This window comes from Drosophila ananassae, chromosome 2L (genome assembly GCF_017639315.1).
Source record: "Drosophila ananassae strain 14024-0371.13 chromosome 2L, ASM1763931v2, whole genome shotgun sequence".
NCBI lineage: Eukaryota > Metazoa > Arthropoda > Insecta > Diptera > Drosophilidae > Drosophila > Drosophila ananassae.
The window spans coordinates 27,190,027-27,210,180 of NC_057927.1; the positions used below are offsets into that span (position 1 = coordinate 27,190,027).

The 20,154-nt window shown below is 42.2% G+C and overlaps 1 protein-coding gene across 1 annotated transcript; it reads right to left on the reverse strand.

Moving 5' to 3' along the window:
- Nucleotides 1–16,246: 16,246 nt before the first annotated feature.
- On the reverse strand, nucleotides 16,247–17,791 carry LOC6505860 (kunitz-type serine protease inhibitor Hg1). The gene is made up of 2 exons (XM_001964467.4): nucleotides 17,369–17,791; nucleotides 16,247–16,498 (listed from the first exon to the last, which is right to left on the reverse strand). The coding sequence occupies exons 1-2, from the start codon at nucleotides 17,517–17,519 to the stop codon at nucleotides 16,311–16,313; spliced, it is 339 nt and encodes a 112-aa protein (XP_001964503.1). The 5' UTR covers nucleotides 17,520–17,791; the 3' UTR covers nucleotides 16,247–16,310.
- Between the last annotated feature and the right edge of the window lie 2,363 nt (nucleotides 17,792–20,154).

Below are 20,154 nucleotides of genomic sequence, written 5' to 3' on the forward strand. Positions count from 1 at the left end.
ATACAACTGTCTGTTTGCTTTAAGCAGCCAACCAGCACTTTCTCCTACTGAATCGGCTAAAGGGAGGGGGATTTTCCGTCTTTATTTCCTTTGCTGGTATAACTCTTTTGTGTATTTCTAAGCCGCTTCTCCACTTGGCATTTTCTTTGGTGCAGGACCCCAGACCCCCGACAAGGTCCCTGGCAAATTTAACCCTTCACTTCATTAAACGTACTTGCCAATACCCCAAGGGCACACAAATCACTTTGGCCGCAGATACAAAGGGCCTCTGTCTCTAGGATTGGATTGGGTGTGGCCATAGAAATTCGACATATAGCCAAACAAAAGCCTAATCGTGCAGCAGCCTTCGATTCTGTTGCTTTTCTTTCTCTTCTTGGGCCCGGCCCACCCGGCCCAAACCGCCCACCTAGCCACACCCACAATGGCTTGAGGGGAAAAACTTGTGATGCTGCCGCCTTTTGGTTGTAATCCATCAAGCGGCTTCGGTTTTGATTCGGGGTCCCACTGTCACAACAAATACAGTAAACAACGCAAAAAGGTGGGTCCTGCTGTGGGTGGAGGCGATAGGGTTGTCCGAGGACAGAGGAGGTATACTTGGGGACGCGGGGTGGCTGGAGATCTGCCACAAAGAGCCCAAAACGTTGCCAGAAAATTGTTTTCCATTCTCTGAATTGTAGCCGGTTTGTCGGTGCGTGTTGTTTCAGCTTCCGTTTGGTGTTTTTGGTATTTAAGCATTTAGTCACTCGGCTGAGCCTCTTTCACTCTCCGGTCTATCAGTCATTTCATCTGCCTCAGTATCTGGTCCCCATTATCCAGCATCCTTCCCTTCCAGCTTCCAATTATCCTTTGTGGATGAAATGAATTGAATTGCGGGGAATGCATATGACAAATTAAGCCTCAAGGCTACTCTTAGGGGCTGCCACGCTGGCTTGGTTTTGAGTATTGCTTCATAATGGCTTAAACTTTAAAGTTGTTTTTACCATTCAGTTTTTAGTTTAGTTTTTATCCAAAAAAATAGAAATAATCCAAAGATAATCCTAAACCACAATTTAATATAAATTTTAATTGGAAACAAACTTCTGTGGGCTTTATTTGTTTAATAGAAAACATAACAAACTTTGCCAAGAAAATTATTCAATAAATATTTTCCTAGTCATCAAAAATACTTCTTCTAAATCCACAAGCTGTCAATCAGTTTGATGAATTGATGCATTGAGGAGGACTGAAGCAACTTTCTGTATGTACTGCAGCTGCGGTTGCATTTGCAACGCTTCTGGTTTCCAGATATTCCTTTTTATTTTATTCCTATTGTTGGCGCGTCAATTTCAATGCCTCACGCTCATGACTTGGCCACGAACTTTGTTATTTGGCCATGACTGTAGTTGGGCCAGGACCAGCCGCAAAACCACGATCCTGGCCATCTTCAGAAGCAGTAACAGAGTCCTCCGCAGCGAGGCAGAACAGCAGCTGGATAAAGTTTCCTGCACATTTCGGAACTTGCAACTTTTCTCATTTGTGCGTGTGCATTGGTAAGTTGCACGCTCCGTCTTGCCACTTGCTCTGTTGCTGGCAGTTCCGCAGTCATCCCGTTGCGACGAAATGATGTCCAACTGCGGCTGTCGACTTCACAGGACGCTTCTAATAGGACGAGCACGAAACTAATCCGCAACATGGCGACAAGAAAATTGAATTCTTGCAACTGTCAAATTGAATCTGCCTGCGTCCTGACCCTTCCGGCTTCCTGCCATCAAAACTCCAAGTTTTAGGCTAAAAGAGAATGAGCCCAACTGACGGCCATTGTTTCTGAGTGGCCAGAAACGTGATTAGATGTGTATGGGAGTCCTACTCCTTAAGTTTTAGGGCGAACTGAGTGACTGTATGTTTCAATTTCTTGTTAAGCATAACCATTTTTAAGCATATTTATATTTTGAATTTTTTACTTCCCTTCTAATGTTTACCAACAATTTATTTATTGATGCCAGATTTTGGCCAAGAGTGAAGTGTTGTTATTGCCTTCACTGACATGTCGCCCATTGTAACTTTCGCTTATTGACTTGCCCTGACACCCGATTTGGGGCTCGTGATAATGACAGACTTCATCGATTACGCGATTATCGCCATGTCACTTTAGAATTTTTTCCGAAAATTTTCCTCATTTTGGGGCGGAAAAGCTTTTAGCCCGAACCTCCGCCCAACGCCCACACTTCGTCATTTGGCGAATGAAATTGCTGCGCTTCAAGTGTAATATCACTTAAGCTCTTAAGCAGTCAACATGAAACTGGTAAAAAAAAAAAGCACCCAAGAACCCAAACCAACAGCCGCTTCAATTGCCACACTTTCAGCGCTGCTTGGCCCCGTCCGTGGCCCCTTTGGTCATACTCCCGGACTGTCTCATCCAGAACGAAAATAAAATGTCTCTAATGTGTTGAGCTGTTTAGCGCTAAAAGGATTTTGCAGTTTGAAATGCAGTCATTGGCAGCAACAGCAGCAGCAGCAGCAGAGGCAGCGGCAATCAAGGGGCGAGAATAATTGAACAATGACACAAGGAAACATTTTGTTTGCTTTTAAAATTTTATTGGCGGGCCATGAAATTCACAAGCACTTACGTCAGACAGGTGAAATGCGTTTTTATTTTCGCAGTAATGGCAAATAAGCAATCAACAAAAACAGAAAATTAGTCACCTGACTGCAGAGGCAATAGAAAGTGACAGCCAGGGAGGTGGATGGGTTCTACTGACAGACAACTGGGACGGCGGAAATTTATGCTGCAACTGCAGCAGGCAAACAATAAAATAACGAGTTGTCTGTGTAAGCAAATTGCATCAAAAAGGGGGGCACACACAAGACACAGGTCCTGGCATCGGGCGAGCGAGCGAGCGAGTTTGTTGCACGTGGCAAGTCAAGGCGGCAAATGTCTTACGCTTCCCTGGCTCGCCTAACAAACGTGGCAACGACAACACTCAGACGCACTCAGACAACCGGGCTAACAAGGCAAACCAAGGCATTGCAGGAGTGGCAATACCAATAACACAGTAGCAAGTAGCAAGCGGCAACAACTGCAACAACGACAACGACAACGAGGCATGCAAAATTTGGCGCTTGTTTGCATATTTTTCTACTGTTTGTTGCCTTTGTTGGCTAAGGTGCCCCGGCAACAAAGAAAGGCAGGCTAAGAGCGGGGTCACAGACAACGGGAAACACTGCAAAAAAATATTAAACCCTTAACAAATCTTAGAATATATATTTATTTAATGGGTGGCAGCAGACAAGTATAAATACTTTTGACACCGATGGAAATTTCCACTTTTTATCTTCTGCCATAACAAATAAGGATTATTATTTAATCTCCTAATTTTCTGTCTCTGTAAAACATTCAAACAGAGCCGAAATAAGGTTGATTTTTTTTCATTTTAGGAAAAATTGCCAACGAAGCAAAATATAACTTTGTTCAGCAATCGCAGCAACACAACTCAAACCCCCAACTCGAAACCAATCGACAAAAATAACATGCACCCGATCAGATTTTGTAAATCAATTACGGTGCATGCTGTCCACAACTGCTTGCCAAAAATAAAATAAATAAAAGTTTCCATTTTAATGGCACAATTCTGTTCAGAACCAAGGGGAAATGTCCAAACATGTTGGGCCTCATTAGGCAAATCAAATGCCTCGTGCATGTTTAATTTAAAGCTCAAATCGAAATGCTGCGTGACTTAATTAAATTGCAATGCTATCGGGGGAGGACTGCCCGTGTCCTTTGTTTTCCCAGTCTCAAACCCAAACCAAATGCCAATGCCACGGGCAATAACAATTTAGATAAACAATTGAGGCGGCATGTGGTGCGTGATATGCAAACGTGCGTAATTAACCTTTTGAAATAGGTACCTTTTGCAAACCATATACGCTACGTATCCCTGGGCTAATCACCAAGTGCAACCGATCCAAGGCACCGCCCAACCCGGGAATCAAATCGACAAATGGCATTAGGCATAATTATCAGTTTAATGCAACAACTGGCAACGGGGGCAGATGGCTTTGGAGTTAGAGCCGCAAGACCCACAGGGCTGGGGTTTGGTCTCTTGGCCAACTGTCTTCATTGTCGTGGCCATCAAAGAGACTTGCAAATGGCATTCGCAATGACATTTGAGCCCTCATTCCAGGCACTCCGCACTAACCCCAACTTGCGTAAGCAGAAGCCCGAAGGATAACGCGCTGGGAGTGTGACTAATGTTGACTTGATGATGATTAAGTTGCCGCGTCCCCAGACCCCCTGTGTGCGTGTTGATTGACGGCTGATCTGTGTGTGTGTGTTTGTGGGGGCGGGGCCGCTGTGACGGAGGAACTATCAAGAAAAAGGCCACATCCCTCGGAGGACAGTCAGCCGGCCTCATCTCACTTTTGGGCCGAACGTCCCAGTCCTCGGCGAACGTGATTCAATTAGAAAAGAAAATACTGCACCAAAATAAAATGAAATATTCTTAAACACTTTTTGCCAATAATCAGTCAGTGGCGCCGCAGGGGACTGCCACGGGCACCTTTTAATTATGTTGATAATTAGTTGGCGACGTGACGGCTCTGAAGCTGAGTCACCCAAAATAATGATAGATGGAACATCTTTTCGAGGTGTCTTCCACTCAACCCAGCAATACCCACAAGGTGTCCATAAAACAGTTGTTATTACCATAGTTTTAAGATGAAACTAATAGAAGAATACAAATTTCCATAATTTTAAATTAGAAACTTCTTGAAATATATTTATTTGTTCCAATTTAAGGTAAAAGATTTCAAATAAATTCCAGCTAATGCTCTAAATCTCAGCTACCTTAAATCCTGTTCAACAATTATATTTTTTGCCAGTGCCAATCCTGGTGACAGTCAGCTGACATCCTTTGGAAGGAAGATGGGCGCCCTGTGCGACGACCATCAGGTGTAGACGAGAAAAATTGTCAAGTTACAGAGAGGAAGAATACGGTTGCATTTCGGACATTCGTTACTAGGGCTAAGCCCCCAACCTGAACTGCCAATCATGCCGAGCTCGTGCCGACAGCCTCGATAACAAGATGTCCTCCAACTCTGCGTCCTGGCTGAATTCTGGAGTTTCAGCCCCGGAATAGAGTGACAAACACAAACTGTGGGATAAATTCAGCTCGGCAATGCTCTCATTCGCAACCTCATTCCTTTATTCCTCTGACAGCAGCAATTCGAGTTTGGCATTGGGATGGAACCCGTTGTCCTTTTTCAACTGGAGGAGGGAGAGGGGCGATGGACCTTTTGGTCCTGCCACCACCACATTGTCGTGTCTGTGCGTCTTTGAATGCTCAATTAAATTTTCGACTGATTTGGTTTTGAGCCCCGGGGGCAGAAGCCGACCAAATCGGATTGTAATTGGGATTTTTGCGTTGCCTTTGGCCACTTAAGAGGTCCAGAGTCTCTGGGCCCTTTGACCCGACTGATTTCGCTGAATGCCATTATAAACTATTCCCCGGCAATCGGGGAGCGCGAAACTTCTATGTAGTTTATTGATACGTTGGGTCGAAGCAATGCAATTGCGCAAAATATTGGCAGTCCGTGGTGTAAGTCATGTTTACAAAACACTTACAATTCCAACACACATATCCCAGAGACGACTGAATGACTGACTGACTGGCTGCCTGACTGAATGAAGTTAATGAAAGTTTATTGGGCACACGGCACAGTGATTGAGTGGATGGGCGGCCACTTCGCCGGGGCCTAATGAATTTTGCCAGTTGAGCGGAAACTGAAATACAGCGCCAAGAAAACACTTTCGCGGAAGGGTTCCAGCCCCTCCTCTTGCTATATGCATGTGCCAATTGGTAATGAAGCTCCGCCCCAGCTCCCTTTTTGGGCACTTTTATCTTAGCCCCCGATCGGACTCCCACCCAGTTCTGCGCCCAACTTAATCATTTGACTTTTGTCTAAAGTTTCTGTTATTGGGTGCTCGCACTTTTTTCTTTGAGCTCTTTGTTCTGCTATTTGTATTACATTTGTGATCTTAACAACAAATTTACATGCAAATAACTTTTTCAACTTTGGCACTTCAAACCCCACACCGAGATACACACGCGTGTCGTCTCAATTGCCACTTATCAGCTCATCGATGAGGTTGGCAAAAGTTTCGTATTTTTTTCCATTTACTTTCCCTTATTTTGGGGCCCGAAAACTTTTGCACTTGTTATTGCCGATTCTGTTTGAGTTTTGTTGTATTTTATTGAAATCGCTAAGGATCCGTGAAACAAATCGCAGGCCCCGGCATTAATCTGTGATTTTAATGTGCCGCCATTAATTCAGCCTAAGCCGAGTCCTTTAATAGCCGTAAAGTGTTGACGACCCACCCGGAATGCCGTACGTAGTCCTGTCACACAGCATCCCTTTGGCCGGGGTGGTGGTGGTTCCGGTGGTGTGGGTCCTGAGGTGCCTATAATCATAAATTACGACCGAGACCACATGCGGTCGCCTTTTGCAGGACATCCCACTACTGACAGGACGGCTGGCCGGGGGCAGGTCCGGGGAATCCTTTGATGCAGTGCGCGGACTTAACGTGAATTATTTGCATTGCGGTCGAGTGACCACAGCAGCGGCCACGGAAATAGTAGACCCGGCCACTTCAACTTCAGTTACAGGTACCTGGCGCAGCCAAGCGTTGACCTTTGGCCCGCAGCCACCTGCATGCTTACGTATATACTGTGTATAATTGAATTTCTTGGCCGGTTAAATATATACGCACAGCTGGCTGGATGGCTGGCTGACTGGCTGGCTGACTGGCTGACTGGCTGGCTGGGGACGGGTAATTAAAATGCATTTCGCTGCAGGATTTAATTGTGACCCCGACGCATTTAAAATGCATGACATGCCTCAAAATTTTGCAGTCTGTTGTTCCTTATAAATTAACATTTTCTCCGAGCTTTCACCCTCTGACTTCAGCAATCATTTTGAATTTACAATCACCCCGAGTTTTGTTTTGTTTCCGGCATGCTTATATGGGCTACTGCCAAGCCCTCTGTCCTCCACTTTTCGCATTTGGGTTTGTTAATTCTGATTTCAGAAAATGATGCATTTTCAGCTTTTCCATTCGTGGTGGGGGACGGAAAATTGATTTCGTTGGATATGATGTTTTTGTTCCGCCTCTCTGTTTGCCAACCAATTTTGCTCGGCTTCGTTTTTTGGCAAGTAAATATGCGTTTAAGCAAATATTTTAGCTTGTTGAGTGTATAGCATTCTTTTTTGTTCTCCAAAATTTGTTTTTTAATTTTGTTGGTGGCAAAATATTTGCTTTTAATTCTGGGTTCTCTTCTGTGGGTGCTGGCACTGCGCCATAGTAAGGAAGATAATAAACTGGTGATGGAATTAAAACGGTTGTAGGGAAACGGAATTTGGCGCGCCTCAAATATGGAATTAATGACGGATAGTACAAAAATATCAATTGTGAAAAATAAGGCTATTATAATTAATATTTAAATAACCCAGATGAATGCACAACATTTTTGAATTTAACAGAAAAAAAGAATATATGGTAACTTTTGGATAATCTGCAGTGCAAGGTCGGTTTAAATATATCGCTTTCTGAAACTCAATATAAAACTCAAAATATATAAAAAGTATATACACAGAATGATGGCCTGTTTATATGAAGTGCATATAAACAGGAAAAAAAGGATATCTGCGTATACGTGATATTTGAGACCTGTTATGGCCTGTTTATATGAAGTGCATATAAACAGGAAAAAAAGGATATCTGCGTATACGTGATATTTGAGACGATCTGTGAGTTAAGTATTACCTATAAGCCTTTGATAATTTATCTATATCTATAGTAGCTATATAGTTAACTATAGTTCAATCAAACAGAGAATGAACCTGACCAATTTCATTTATTTAAAAAAAAATCTGATTAGTAAAAGTCTGTTTCCTTTTTCGAAAAATGTTCTCCGAATATATTAATTGCTTTGAATTTTTACAGCGTTAAAAAATGTTCGTCAAATATGTAATACCTTTAGAAATTGTAAAAAAATACGAAAAAAAAACGCCTGTATACACGTAGATAGCTCAAAGCTTGTTAGCTAAAGGTAACGCCAACAAAAAACGATTAAACATAGTTAATTGCCTGGCAAAGAGCGGTAAAAAATATCTATCTATTCACACCGCCTAAGGCGGAAAGAAAAATATGCTTCAATTTAAAATTTAATTATTTCAGAAGGTCGTGTAACCAGAAATCTGCGGATTTGGCTTGGCCGCATTAATTTGCCGTGACATGTTGACAATGGAATTTTCATTTAAATTTTCAATCCGCATTTTACCAATACCATTTTTGCATTAATAGTGGATGAGATGGGATGTTGCCGTGCCGGGCCAAGTGCGTGAAAAGCGGAAGTTGCCAACCGGAAATCCCATTGACAGAAACCTCATGAATTAATGCGGCTTGTTTGGTGCTTTGTTGTTATTGTGTTTTGTGTGTACATGTGACATATTATAATTCCTCTTGGACCTACCCTCCAGGAGTCAAGATTGCGTTTCCCTCCCTTATCGGCCGTGCGATTGATTTCCGACCAACCGATCATAAATAATCAATATTCAATAAAAAGTCAATCGGCGGCTTAATTTTTTTTCTCCCGATTAAGGAAGTGGAAATTGTCAAATGAGGGCTTTAAAATAACGAGCAGGTGAATAAATTTTCCATGATAATAAGTGTATAACCAAGAAGAGACAAGGTCTTGTGGCCTTGTATAAAAATAATGCAGTAGCGCTTTTATGTCATGACTGTCTTTTCAATAATTCGCTGTTGACATTTTCGTTGTACACATTCGTGATTGTCTGTCCCGTCTGCTCCATTTTTCATTGGTTTCTTTTTGTGGGCGAATTTTATTAAAATTTGCTACCATTTGCCATAATTTGTGTTATTTTTTTCCGTTGTCACACATACCCCTCAGTGCCCGGGAGCCCGGGGCACAGATGAGTTTGACAAGCAAATAAGATGGCAAAAATAAATGTACACAAAAGAGTCTGGCGTACAGGACCCACACATTTATGAAAGTCCTTTGCCCCCATCCTCCCAGACAAAGACCCCGAAGCACCATTTGTTGCAATCAAATGAAATGCCAGGCATCCTGAGAATTAACAGACACTAACGCCCCTTGTTTGAACGGGCGGATGTGGGCTGGGATGGGAAAGGAGAACCCTATGCATTTGTGGAAAAAACATTTTTAATTAACAACGAACGGTCTGCTTTATTAAGTTTGTAATCCATTCAAAGGTAAATGAATTTATTTGCAGTCGTAGTGCATTTATTTTGCATGGACTGTTTTGGCAATCAAATGAATGATGGCAAAAGCGCGTGATTGAATTACGGGTATAAACTAGTCTTTGTGCCACACTTGATTTGGGTCTGAATGATTAATAAGCCGAATTTGAAGCCGAAAGCCAAAGTCAAGACGGCAATCATTTATTAATGCTAATGCATTTCGCATTAATCCCGAGATATGTCTCACAGCAAAAAACCCAGCCGAGATGCAAGCCGAGAGGAATGAAAATAAATTGCTGAAAATTAGTTCAAACGCATTTGATGCCTGCTCCAAGTTTTGCCATACAAACGTATATCCGAAGGATAAGCCGAAGGACGAGAAGAGTGCTATACTGGCAACATTAATAGTTATACAACAGCTGACATATTGATAAATGAGCGCATTTTCCAAAACGTAGCGCAGTGCCTGAACTATTCCTGTGCCACAAATGGCTCAAGCCAAACTTTAGTGGGGGAGGACCATGGGTCTTTGCAGGAGCTGGGAGGGGCTGGTGTTTGGCGGGTTTTCGGCGAAAAATGGCTTCAGTGCCAAGCGTGAGAAATTCCCAAAGTCGCACACGCACGCACACGAAGGATGCGAAGGATACAAAGTCAGGGGTGCCAAACAAATGCTTGTAAATATTTCTGCAGCTGTGATTCCTTTTCCCCTCGAAGAAAGCCAGCCCCTTCCAATGTTCGGCAATGAGTCAATTTTTTAACATTTATTTGACAGAAATTTTCATTTATTTTTGTCGGTGCGAAAAAAAAATTTAATTAAATTGAAATTAATTTGACAGGATATTGCAGGCGCCACCAGAACTATTAATAATGCTCCATGTGAAACGGGCATAGGAATGTGTGCCCGTATCCGCTGAGGGGGCGTGGGTTGCGGGTGTGAGCGGCCTTTAGCTGGTGGGGGGTGGGGGGGACTGTGTGCATGTGCGCGACTCCTGGCGGAAGACAAATGTGAGCCAAATAAATTCTCATGTTGCGCTTTTGAGTCGCGTCAAAATTGCACAGAGCACAGAGCTTGGAGTACAGAGAAAGACCAGAACGCAGAGAACAGAATACCGAAAGCAAAATGCTGAGCAGAACAGACAGAATAGCGAAACGAATCATTCCACTTACAAACGCCAGAGCCCCCACCCAGCCTCCTGTGCCATTCCGTGGAATAGTCATAAATCATTGCATACATTTCGAAGTACGTTTCGTATACAATTTTCCAGGCAGCGGCACATAATTAATTAAATTTCACTTTTAAGCGCTTACGCTCAGCCATCCAAAACAAATATCACTCATACGCACTGTGTGGCTGGCGGCCGGCCTTGGCGGCGCCACCATTTGGCATTGACATACGCACAAATAAATAGACGCTATAAATTCAATTCCCATTCTCGCGGTTACGCGAATTCCCTGCCAATCCCAATACCAATCCCATTCCGTATCTGAATCCAAGTCCGATTCCCAATCCCCTATTTGTTTGCTCATTGAACAAACGTGCCCGAAATACATATATTTCCATGCAAAACTTTCGCTTAGGTGTGCTATAAATTGCGTGTTCCTTCGGTTGAGTTTCAGTTTCTGTGCCGCTTGACTGCTGACAGCCCGTACAATGCTGTTTTCAGTTTCCAGTTCCAGTGATTCCTTGTTCCTGAAACCCTAGGCGTGGCATATCATTTTAAGGATTGCGAGAAAAGTGCCACGCAGGAAAACGTGCTAAAGTAAAATAAATAACAAAACATTGGCGGACAGCGAATGAATTTATGGTCTGCGAGTCTAAGGCGAAAAAAGTGAAAAATTTTCCAGCAATTGGATTAGGAAAAGGGCCATTGGTGGCTGAGGGGCGGTGTCTCCAGTTCGCCCATCTTGATTCAAACATTCGCATTGGCCAGAAATGAGATTAATGACTTTTTAAATGTCCTGGATCCGCTTGGGGAATCCGAATTCACTCGACTGACTGACTGACTGCCTGAGGGACTGGCTGAGGACTGTCGGACTGAAGGAATGACGGACTGGGTGACTGACAACTGGCAGCGACAATGATGGAGAAGTCGTCGAGGATCCCGTGTGCACATCATTGGGCATTAGGTATGCATGCCGTTGTGCCTCTCGCACTGGGAAAGATGTTAAGCAATGCGACCAGAGACAATGGCTACACTGAGAAACTATCTTTACAAAATTAATTAACTAGAATGTGTTTTACTATAAAAAATAAATAGTTTCTAAAAAATAAATTGTTTGCAGAAAGTTTATTGAAGTAAAGATTATCGTATAATTATTTTTCATTGGATAGATGTATATTTTTTCAAAAACACTTTTGTTTTTGTGTGTATGACGATGCGAAGGCTTTGAATGAAAATGGTAGCCGGGTTCGATAATGAAGTTAAAAATTCCATACATACAAATACACACAGACAGGCCCAGAAGGAAACGGAGAGGATTACGGAGTGGGTGCGAAAAAGATAGGTAGCTGCAGTTGTTGTTGCCTTGCTGCCGCTACTGCTACTGCCGTTGCGGCATTTGCCTTTGGTATTTATGAGTACGTTGTCCTTGATATGCCTGTGGAATTACTAAATGTCCCTGACTTGACACTAACTCACACGCACAAGCTAACACTCACACACTCCCAGGCATCCTTACACACGCACACCCGCACACACAAACACGTGCATCATCAGCCATTCACTCATTCATTCGCTCTGAGCCCGGGCTGTTGCTTAACTCTGTCAGCAATATGTTTGCTGCCACGCCCTCCCATCCCCATCCCCACACACACGTACACTACACTACACTACCTTCTTTATTTACTTTTTTTTCTTACTTACTTATACATATATTTTTATCTTGTACGTGCAGCAATGGACCCAAGGCGAAATTTAAATAGAAATAGCATGTTGATGTTATTTGGAGTAGGTTCATATTTAATTTAATATGCGAGTCTCTTCCTTTGGTTCGCTCGGCGGGTTAGTGTCCGGATGTGTTATAAATATTTTAATTTATTTGCAGAAAAGCTGGAACAGCAAAGGCTGCAGCTAAAAATCATCATACATATGTACAAACAGTGGAGAGCAGCAGGATACAATCGAATGTGAAAACTTTAAGGTCTTAAACCTATTAGTGATCCATTTAAACCGAGTCGTAAAAACGCTTTCAGATATCGTGATGTAAATTGATTTTCAATAAAATTTCCAACATAAAAATAAATTTCTAGCTTCTAAATAATGCTGTTTTATTTATGACACTGAAGAAGATATATGAACCCGCATTTTTAAAAGCAAGAGCCCTAATCTTTGATTAATACTTTAAATGAATAGGTATCTTTCATTCCAATACTATAATTTCAACTGCAATTGTTGTCTTTAAGCCACCATGAACGAATACTTGAGAGCTGCTTGAACATAAAGACTCGAAATCCCCTGGCTTGGCACACTCCTCGTAAGCTGTGCAGGACACGAGACAATCCTGCCAAGCAACTGCTGTTCAATGCCTTTTGGGGGATAACTAGTAGTGCAGTCCTTGCAGCAGGATGTTGTTGTTTGCTCTTGTCACACACTTCGATTGCGTGAGCACGCATCAGGAGAACAAAAATTCCACAATTCCAGCTAGATAAATAAATGCGCGCCTTGGGGAATGGTGTGTGGGGGCGTGGGGCTTGGGGATTGGATATGTATATCCTGCAGATAAGGCCACGCCCTCAAAGAACGAAAGGCACAAGAGTGGCAACAAGTGTAAGTGGGCTGATCGCCCAAGTGCAGATAACAAGTCAAGTGGCCTGAGAGACCTAGCAGCTGCCAAGGCGTTGCTCTAAGTACAGGTACAAATGCACACAGAGAAATGGTTCTATAAATGGGAGATTAAATGAATAAAAATTAATATAAAATCGTGTTTGTCGAGTTAAAAAATGTTCTTTTGACATTAGTTAATTAACAGAGAGTGTGTTTTTCTTCTAAACATTCTTAAATTTTTGTTTTGTGCTTGCTAGTTGGAGTCTTTTTAAGTATTGGTGGCTTGGGTACCCATATATGTGGCACCTGAAGCACCTCGTCTCCAGATTGTGCATGTAATCAACCAGAATGAGAAACCAATTTGTGTGGAAAACACAAAAAGGCAACAGCAACTACCACAGCGGCGAAATTAAATTGGCCAAAGGGTTTAAGTTTAGCCACCGCAACCCTCGCCTCTCGCTTGTCAGCAAAAGTCCGCGCATTTGGGAGGTGAAGTCAGTGGAAAACATTGCTGAAAGAAAACTTTTTATAAGTCCCTATAAAGTCGATGGCAATAAATTTCATTGGTAACTTTGTACGTTCCTTCGGTTTATTTTTTGTTCATTTTCAGGAATTTTAATTCAATCTCGCACAAAAAGTAATCTCAAGATTTCTGGGTCCAGGGTCGAAAACATAACTAAGACTCAACCGCAAAAAAGTACCTCCGGAATTATTTAAACGGAAAAATAGTTAAAGCTAAAATGCAGAAAGTTCCTGGGAGCTGTGTGTGAGTTAACCCGGTCTAAATCACACACACACGGATCACACACACAAATGAAGCCTCAAAGCCCCAATGGGCGAGACCAGACCTAACGGGGTGTACGGGAGCTTGGGTGTTTGGATATTTGGCTCCATGGCCACTAAACGTGACCGACTGCGGCTGAGTGTGCGTCGCAGTGGAAATGCACTCGAATAAACACAAAATTTATATGAACACATGCAAGACAGATTAGGGAACGAAAACTAAAACGAACGAAACGAAAGAGATGGCTACATACAGCAGAGTAAGAGACAGGTACAGAGGCACAGGCACATGCACAGGCTAGAGCTGGTGGACATTCTCTCTATCCCTGGCCTTTGTGTACTTTTTGTGTGGGAGCGTAAACAAAAGCAATTTTTGCGTTTTATAAATTCCTTTGGTTCATGGCTTTAGTCTGCTTTATGGCATACTTCCATTTATGCATTACGAAAACATTCAGGCTAGCAGACAAACAAACAAACGGCCAAGAGAAACATTTCAGTTTTCCATCTAAGCAAAACATTTAGCATAGCATACTTTTGCGAGCATTGTCAAAGTTCTGCAGCGCCTGGCTCTGGTACAAAATCGGGCTCTGGCTCGTGCTCTGGCTGGGGCCTTGGCTCCTGTTTCCTCCATCAGTCTGGGAAACTTTTTGATTGACCAAAAAGTACGACGCTGGCATTGGTTTTATGGAAGTGCAGCTTTACAGTCGCCCTCCCCCGAGACCGAAAATGGAAACAATTCCGGAAACCAAAACACTCACCCAAAATTTCCATTTCATCACCATCAGTGTGCTGGGCTCGTTGTCGCCCCTTCTACGCCCTCGTCCTATATTTTGGTTCGCATAAAACTCAATTGAGTCGTTAAATGTACAAAAATGTGATAAATAATCAAATTACACGCATTTGATGGCTGCCCAGATTTTTTCGGGGCCTTAGCATTTTTATGACGTTGATTTTCCATTTTTTCCGGCTCATGCATCATTTATGGCGCAATCGCTGATTATTCCGGCTTTGAGATAATGCCGACTGGATTTGCCATTTTTCAATTATAGCTCTCAAAAGTGGCCTTTGTGTGCCGTGTGCGTGCGTTTTAAATTTCCAATTAGACCGGAGAGCAAACTAATTTCATGCAAATTGCTGACGAAAAAAACTTTCCTCTAGGGGGGCTTTCTTTTGCGCGTTGCGAATTTTTGTTCGTTCTCGCCATTATGCGTTGAGTAGTTGGAATTTGTCGGAAAAAAGAAAAATTGAACGCCTCGCACACTTGCTAATAGTGGCGAAAATTGCCAGCATCGGACAAGCGAAGTTTTGGCACATGACTTGAATGGATACCCACTGGTTAGTACCAACGATTTTCTCCGCCGGCTTTTGCCACTTTGAGTGCTGTCATTTAAACAGATTAATGTGCTGCCATCAATGGCATGTCATGTTGTGCATGTCGTCGGTGCTATTATGCATTTGATTGGCATTTGTTTGCGCACAGCAATCACCCTCCCACACACGTGGCCAGAAACAAAGGCCTGTCAAAACCCAATCCGGGCATGCCGGCATTGCAATTAATTCTGCCTGCTACCACCTGCCCATCTACCTAGCGACCGATTAAGTCAACAGGTAAATGCAAATGTAGCTTTAGCATTTTAATTAGCCGTAAGTCGATAGCCGCAAAAAAGGGCCCCTGCTGACAGCGTGTACACTTTGATGTGTCCGACAATGGCCATCTGGTGGTTATCAAGCAATTTTCCCCTACTTTCCCCCGCCAAAGTCCAGTGGCATCGGTGGCATCTGGGCCAGCAGGCGATCGGAGTACGTCAGCATCAGCATCCGAATGGTGGGCATTAAAAGCTAGCGGAATGGGTGGCAGTCACAATCTTGGCGACACTGTCAGTGCCATGTCAGGAGGCCATTTGATATGCCACTGACAGTTAGCGCATTTGCCTCACATTTTGTTCTCCCTCGGGGCACTCTTTTCTTCGATTTTCGGGTTTTGGCTTTTTATTCAGCCCTGACAGTGAGCAAAGTGCCGATCCACCTCTGACAGCTTACAACATTTGAGTTTCTATTTTTGTGGCGGCATTTAGTCAAAATCCGTTTGATCAAAGGTAAAAACACTTAAAGACTTTCTAGCTACACTCTAAGAAACTAGATTCAAGTTCAATGACATCGTCTAATGTAAATAGATTTATACTTTAAAAAATTCAAAAATATTCTAGAAATAATTTTCCAGATTTACTCTTTTGAAATGTTACAAATTTTAGAAACAGTCTCTAGATTCAAGAATCTTGTCTAGAGTTGTTCTAGAGCCTATAACAACATATTTATTATTTTATATAATAGGTTGTTAGAGTTTATATGGAAGATGAATCCTCAAGTATTTTTTTTTAAGTTAAGTTAAGTCAAGTCAAGTTTTTTTAAATGCAAATCACCCACTTATAAGAAAGTCCTTTTGTTGTTTTTGATCTTTACTTTACTTAAATATACTCGTACAAAATTATAGACTAAACGCAAATGGATTAATCATCAGCGCAGCGGGATTCGCAGCTGTCCTGCGAGCAAAACCGATTCCTGTTGCCGTTGCATCCCTTGTAGGTGAAGGGTCGACAGACGCCTTTGTCAAAGTACCAGCGGGTCACCGCCTTTGTCTGATCCTTGCTGTTGCAGAAGTTTCCCTCGTTACGGCCCACGTAGCAGTTGACGTTGTCTGAAAATTACAGAAAATCAGTTTCAGATACAGAATCTAGTTATTAATAGCCCTATGGACTAGCTCCAAAATACGACTGGCCTCATTAAGTGCAATTACCTTTGTCTCTGATGGTTTGTTTATATCGGGCGCCGAGCCTCAAGGCACAAGGCAGAATATTTCATAATTCGCGGGGCACGTTTTTAGTCATAAGCGGAAAAATAGAACAATTTTGCTGGGCAAACAGATAGACAGATAGCCGGCCAGAAGAATGCGGACAAAACTTGGCAAGTACCTACTGAATTTCATTTTAAAAAATTCCACACGCCAGCGACTGGTGTAATTACTATTTACCTTTGTCATAAGTCCATAATAAAATAATGGGACTTTTACTTTGTGTTTTAAAGGCCATTATATCGCTAATAAAAAGATAATTTTTCTGGGAAAAATTAATGTGTGAAATAAATTCGAAAAGTTGACTTCCATATGCTTTTTAAATAAACACATGAGAGTGAGACACAATTCCTGACACTAAATTGAACATTTTTTTTCTCACATTTAAATAAAAAGTATATATTTTTTCCATTTGATTACCATTATTGATTACTATTGATATTGAATTTTTTTTTACTTAATTACAAGCTTTCAATAGAAAAGCGGATGAAATCCTGTATATAAATTGGTTCCAGATAAAATTTATAGAAGTCTATTACAGACCTTTTGTTCCATTCAAATTAAATTAAATGTTGATTACTATGCGCTATTTTTCACTTAATTTTGAAACATTAAACAATCAATAACGCCATTGAAATGGGTAGCTTTTCTGTATTCCAGTTGGGTACTAAAACACATTAATGAGGCATCTGTGATGGGCTTACATCCGACACTTACTCAGCTCTTTGCATGACGCTGCTGCACTTCCTTGCCCCGAGGTGCCACCGCCTCCGAAGGCTTCGGTCGTCGCGGTCTGTGTCAATAGGATGATAGACAGGAGGCCGACGAGTGTCGCACAGAGGAACGTCAGGTTGATTTTCAATTTCATGTTTTTCGCGCGGCTAGCAGATGCGGAACGGAAAGATGCGGCGTTGACCAAATGCGAACGGAGAATGTCGAATACCGCAGAATCCCAAAATCCGACCCGTACAATTTCTCAGATACTGGTGCTGCTGCTGCGACGGCTGTTCCAATTTTTCGTTTTTGGTATTTTTAAGTAATTTGCGCTACTTTCGAAAAACGTGCAACCAAACCGATACGATGCTATACGAAGAACTATACCGAATTGAGAACTCACTGGCTGTGGCGCATTTTCGTTTTCAGTTTTCAGCTTATATACGAAATGCCGGAAATTGTTGCTAACTCGAACACCCGAAAATTCTCGCTCGGGAAATATTCTGAGCATGACAATGTTCCTCTAATACGCATATCCATCCATCCATCCATTTATCCGTCTGTCTATCCAAGCCGCCATCCATTTGTCCATTGCTCCACTGGTCCATTCCTCCATTCTTCCATCCGTCCACCCTCCCAGCCGTTCAACGGCCCGTGTCCATCAATGCTAAGTAGGAGAAGATATTTTTGGTCAACAAATGTTTGACGCTGCCCGCCGCGGCAACCCAACGAAATTGCACTTAGCTTTATCTTGGGGCGTTTACTTTGCGCTCGTTTGCATAATTTCCAACTTATTGAATATTTTCCACATAATTAATTTTAATTATTTGTGTTTCTTTCAGGCATTTGAATTAATTTAGATAAGAGGCAGGCGCGTTGGGGCGGGGGAGAGTACCTTCAAAAAAAAGCGAAAAGGGTCGCGCACTGCAGTCACAAGGGATCCCTCTCGTTTCCATTGTCTCTAATTACAATGGGCAGCATTTGTTTTGGGTTTTCGTTTTCCCCAGTTTTTTGCCTTTGGTTTATTTCTTTCATTTTTTTTATTTGGTTTCTTGGCAAGTGGCTTTGGCATCAGTTCTCGCCTTTTGCCCATTTTCCATTTTGTTGTTGCCGTTGCGGGTCGAGAGCAAAAATCAATCTTCATTTAAAATTCAATTTAATGCGCTGCGTGCATAAAAGAAGTTTCGCAGCCCCTTCATGGCCCGTTTTGCCTTTTGGCTTCTATTGGTCATCAAGCGTATTGGATTCGCTGGGAGAAAATTAAAAAATGAAGAAAACGAAAGGAATTGTGAATATTTTAAACGCTCTGACGCATCAAAGAGAATCCACGAAATGGTGTCGCATGTCGCGATTGCCTTCCAAAGGCATTACGCAGACAGTTCATTTTTTACAAAGAGAAAATCAAAAGTATGGAATATTAATGATTTTTCAATTTAAGACAATTTAAATTAAATTTTGTATGTTTTGGGGATTTCTTTTGACACATTTGTTCTTGAAACATCATTTAAAAAGTGCCTTAGACAAGGTTCTCTCTGGCCAAGACTTAATCCTTATAGGCAACCTTAGGAGAACCCTTTTTCGATAAAAAGAAACCAAGAACCGGCGATGGGGAAATCATCAAAATTACAGAAAACGGAAGACTCAAGCTCCGAAGGGGATGTGCCCCGAACACAAATCGGAAGTCTTAACTAAAAACGGTAGAGCAGGTATACACAAGGCCAGTCAAGTGGAAGAGCTGATGGGGAGCCATCATCAAACTCAGTTCACTTCAGATTGGGCAGCAGTGCGTATACGTGATGTATCAGCGTGAGTAAATCAATACACAAATGCGGCTACTAATCAATCGGTATCGGGATGTCAGCCGAAATATAAAAGGGATCTGCCAAAAATAACAAAAAATCTGTGATGGCCAAAAGTGGTCCCATCGAAGTTATGCTCTTGGCCACGTTTTGGTTGTTTCGGCCACAATTTGTGATTTTCCACTTGTTTTGACCAATTTGGCGATTCTGTGATTTGTCGTCTTTAATTTCCACACAATTTTTGGACGCACTCAAGCAAAAATTATTTAATGGTTGCACTTGAACGTGCCGAAGGACGAAACCATCTGAAACGAAATGGAGAGATTCGATGGAAAAGGACAGACTGAGGCAGTTTGAGATTGAGTGAAAACGCTGACGTTCACTCCCGACATTCTGAGAATACTTTTTGCATAGATTTCACCTTTTGTTGATGCACCTGCCTTCCGTTTTCTGGCCACGAGCCCCAGATCCCTCCTCAACGCCTTCCGATTCTTCCAATGCACTTTTTTGTGCCTCCTGTGCTACTTTGGAATTATATTTTTTTTTCCAATCCGCTTTCGTCCGCTTTGCTTTTGAGAAAAAGATTTCTCTCTGCCTGGGCCAAGCCTCAAATTGAGGAAATGAAACATTTCAATGATTTGCTTCCGGCTCTTCCTTTTTGTGCCAACGATTCATAAACAAAAAAATAAAAAAAAGAACGGGGTGGCGGAGGAAAGAGTTTTGTTTATTACCTTTAAGATGCTTTCGGGGCGCAACTTCTTGACCGCCACACAAAAAGTTCCAACCCTAATAAATTATTCAAATTACAACTTTGATCTGTTCGAGAAATGCACAAAAGTGCTTCTGGAAATATTATTGATTTCAATGGCATGAGAAGCAATTTCTTGCGAAGAACATTGTCACAGTGACACTGAACAATTTTTTGCGCCGACATTCTCCAAACAATGGGCTAGGAAACTTTCGACCATGGCCATAGTCATTTTTACTGGC